Source organism: Grammomys surdaster, unplaced genomic scaffold (assembly GCF_004785775.1).
Source record: "Grammomys surdaster isolate TR1022 unplaced genomic scaffold, NIH_TR_1.0 125450, whole genome shotgun sequence".
NCBI lineage: Eukaryota > Metazoa > Chordata > Mammalia > Rodentia > Muridae > Grammomys > Grammomys surdaster.
In genome coordinates this window covers 1,342,453-1,344,967 of record NW_021620314.1, presented here as the reverse complement: position 1 = coordinate 1,344,967, position 2,515 = coordinate 1,342,453, and the positions used below count along the sequence as shown (strand labels likewise).

The window sequence follows — 2,515 nt, the reverse complement described above, 5'->3', positions numbered from 1 at the left end:
TACCCAAGTTCTCCTGATCCCTTTGTTTTTAAAAGAATTGTGTAGATAATCCAGTCGATAAGAGAAATTCAAAGTAGTGAAGAAACCACGACCTAAATAACTAATAAAATTGAATAAAACAGTGTCCTTAGCCATTGCCTTCACACTCATAGCTTAATAAAACTTTGTGGTGTGGTAGTTCCTTGTCAAGTGGTACATGCAGCACAGTTCAGAGTGTCAGATACGTGGGTGATGGATGGAGCCACCTAATACTGTGAAACCACCAGCCAATGGTGCGCTCTGGTGGCTTCGGGTTTTCTACACTGTGGAGCCATTTGTAGATTCCAGCCACACTTTCTGCCCTTTAGTGACTGTCTTTCACTAAACTCCTCATTTTTACTTCTCTTATTCATTTACAAATAAACACATTTGTTTTTCTTTTCCTGTTAGAGAACTTTTCGAGGATGTGAGGAGAAAGAGATTGTAGCCATCCCTCAGTATCTGCTGTGGACTAGTTCCAGGATCCCTGGCACCCAGAATATGAAATCCTGAAGATGCTCAAATAACAGAGAAAAATGAGGCAGTATTTGTATATAATGAACATATAGCTTCACACATACAGTACTTTAAATCAATGCTGGGTTACATATAATGTTTAGTGCATTATACTGCGTTGTTTAGGGGCCAATAAGAAGAAATATGTCCATGTTCAACACAGGTTAAGTTTTTCTGACTATTTTAATTCAGCCGTAGGTAAGAATTAACACCCTTCATCACTCGTCTCCAACAAAAGAAAGATGTCATACGTCTCTCTTGTCTTGAATTCATTCCACATTTTGATCGGGTTTGGTCTGTCACTATGTATTGTAATGCTAAGTGTGGGTCCCCAAGATCTGATTGCCCCAGAGGTGAGAGAGTCTGCACATAGACTTCCTCTGCTGGTAAACATTGTTCATTTAACACAAGTCTGTGAGCGTTCAGTGTTCTCCTCAGTACTGGAGATCTGATTATGGGGCAGACAGGAGATCCTTTCCAACACCATGGAGACAACCCTAAAGAGCTTCGAGTTGGAAAGATTGATTTCTAGACAAGAGAAAGCAAACAGGGAAAGCAATAAGACCCCAACCAGTGTGGATAATACGCTAGCACCACTGGCTTCTTACACAGAGTCCACCTTTACTAGATTATTATTGGTTATTAGTGGAGAGGGCTTACATTTAATCTTCTCTGCTTCATCATTTGAACTGTCCACAAAAAACATCTTGCCTGTGCACAATGAGATGATAATCTTCTTGTATTCCTTTCTGAAATTTTGGTTCAGTAGTCCGTATATAATTGCGTTGAGGCAGCTGTTGAAATACGCCAGGTAGTAACTAGCCACAAACAGCCACTCTGGGATCCTGGGGCCCATGGCGGCAGGGTCTGAGGCCACAATAAGACCTATGAAATTGAGTGGGGCCCAACAAATGGCAAAAAGTACAAACACTACGAACATGGTGACAAAGTTCCTGAAGTCCTGGGGCTTCAGTTTGGGTTTGTTGTTGGGTTTCACCCTCCGTCTGACCTGAAGAACTAGGATCCATATCCTTAAGTAGCAGAAAATGACAATAATCATAGGTACTATGAAATGGAAAACCACCACGGCTATCGTGTACGCCGAGCTGACAGACTGGGTGAAGGTACAGGAGTAGATCCGGGGATCATACTGGAGAGTTCCTGTTTGCAGGTTGGGCATGATGGCAATGAGTGTCAGCATCCATATCAGGAACACGTAGCAGAGGGAGTTCTTGTTACTGTATATTTTGTCATACTTGAGGCTGTGGCAAATGTAGCAGTAGCGGTTCATAGCGATCCCGGTGATGTTGAATACGGAGCCGATGACGCTCAAGCCCATCAGATATCCACTGATCTGACAGTGCAGATATCCCAGATTCCATCCGTTGTTAAGGACAGATGTCAGCACCAAAGGATACGGATAAATAGCCACCACGAGGTCTGCAACAGCTAAACTCACCACAAATATATTCCCTGAGAGAGAAAGATGTAGAAAAAACAAGTTAACACCGGTATAGCATACATCGCATCACTGAGCATGCGCTAAAAAAGGGGGGATTGGAAAGATAGCCAGGGCAAGCTTGAAGACTGGAGATTGGATTCTCCGTACCCATCTAAAAGCCCCATGGGCTTGGAGCCTGCCTATAGTCCCAGTGCAAGTGAGGTGTAGACATGGGGAGCCCAGAGCAAGCAAGCTAGCCAGATAAGTAGTAGTGGCAAGCTCCGGGTTCAATTGAGAGAATATGTCTCAATGAGTAAGTTATACAGTGACTGAAGAAGACACCCAGTATGAAGCCTCAGCCTTACATCCATGAGCATACATGTGCATACACCCATACAGGCATGCAAATGTATATGTTCATACAGCATACATGCTTCCATATGCTAAAGGAACAAAAAGAAGGGAGAGGGGGAGAAAGAGATGGAGAGAAAGAGGGGAAGAGACAAAGCAAGAGAGAGAGAGAGAGAGAGAGAGAGAGAG

General features: G+C 43.3%; 1 protein-coding gene across 1 annotated transcript in view; it reads right to left on the bottom strand.

Moving 5' to 3' along the window:
* Positions 1-698: 698 nt before the first annotated feature.
* The window catches only part of Mtnr1a (melatonin receptor 1A), a 19,674-nt gene continuing 17,857 nt past the window's right edge, over positions 699-2,515 (bottom strand). Inside the window, exon 2 of the mRNA XM_028786259.1 lies at positions 699-2,007. Coding sequence (XP_028642092.1) covers positions 1,139-2,007 — 869 coding nt within the window. The 3' untranslated portion in view covers positions 699-1,138. The remainder of the gene's footprint in view (positions 2,008-2,515) is intronic.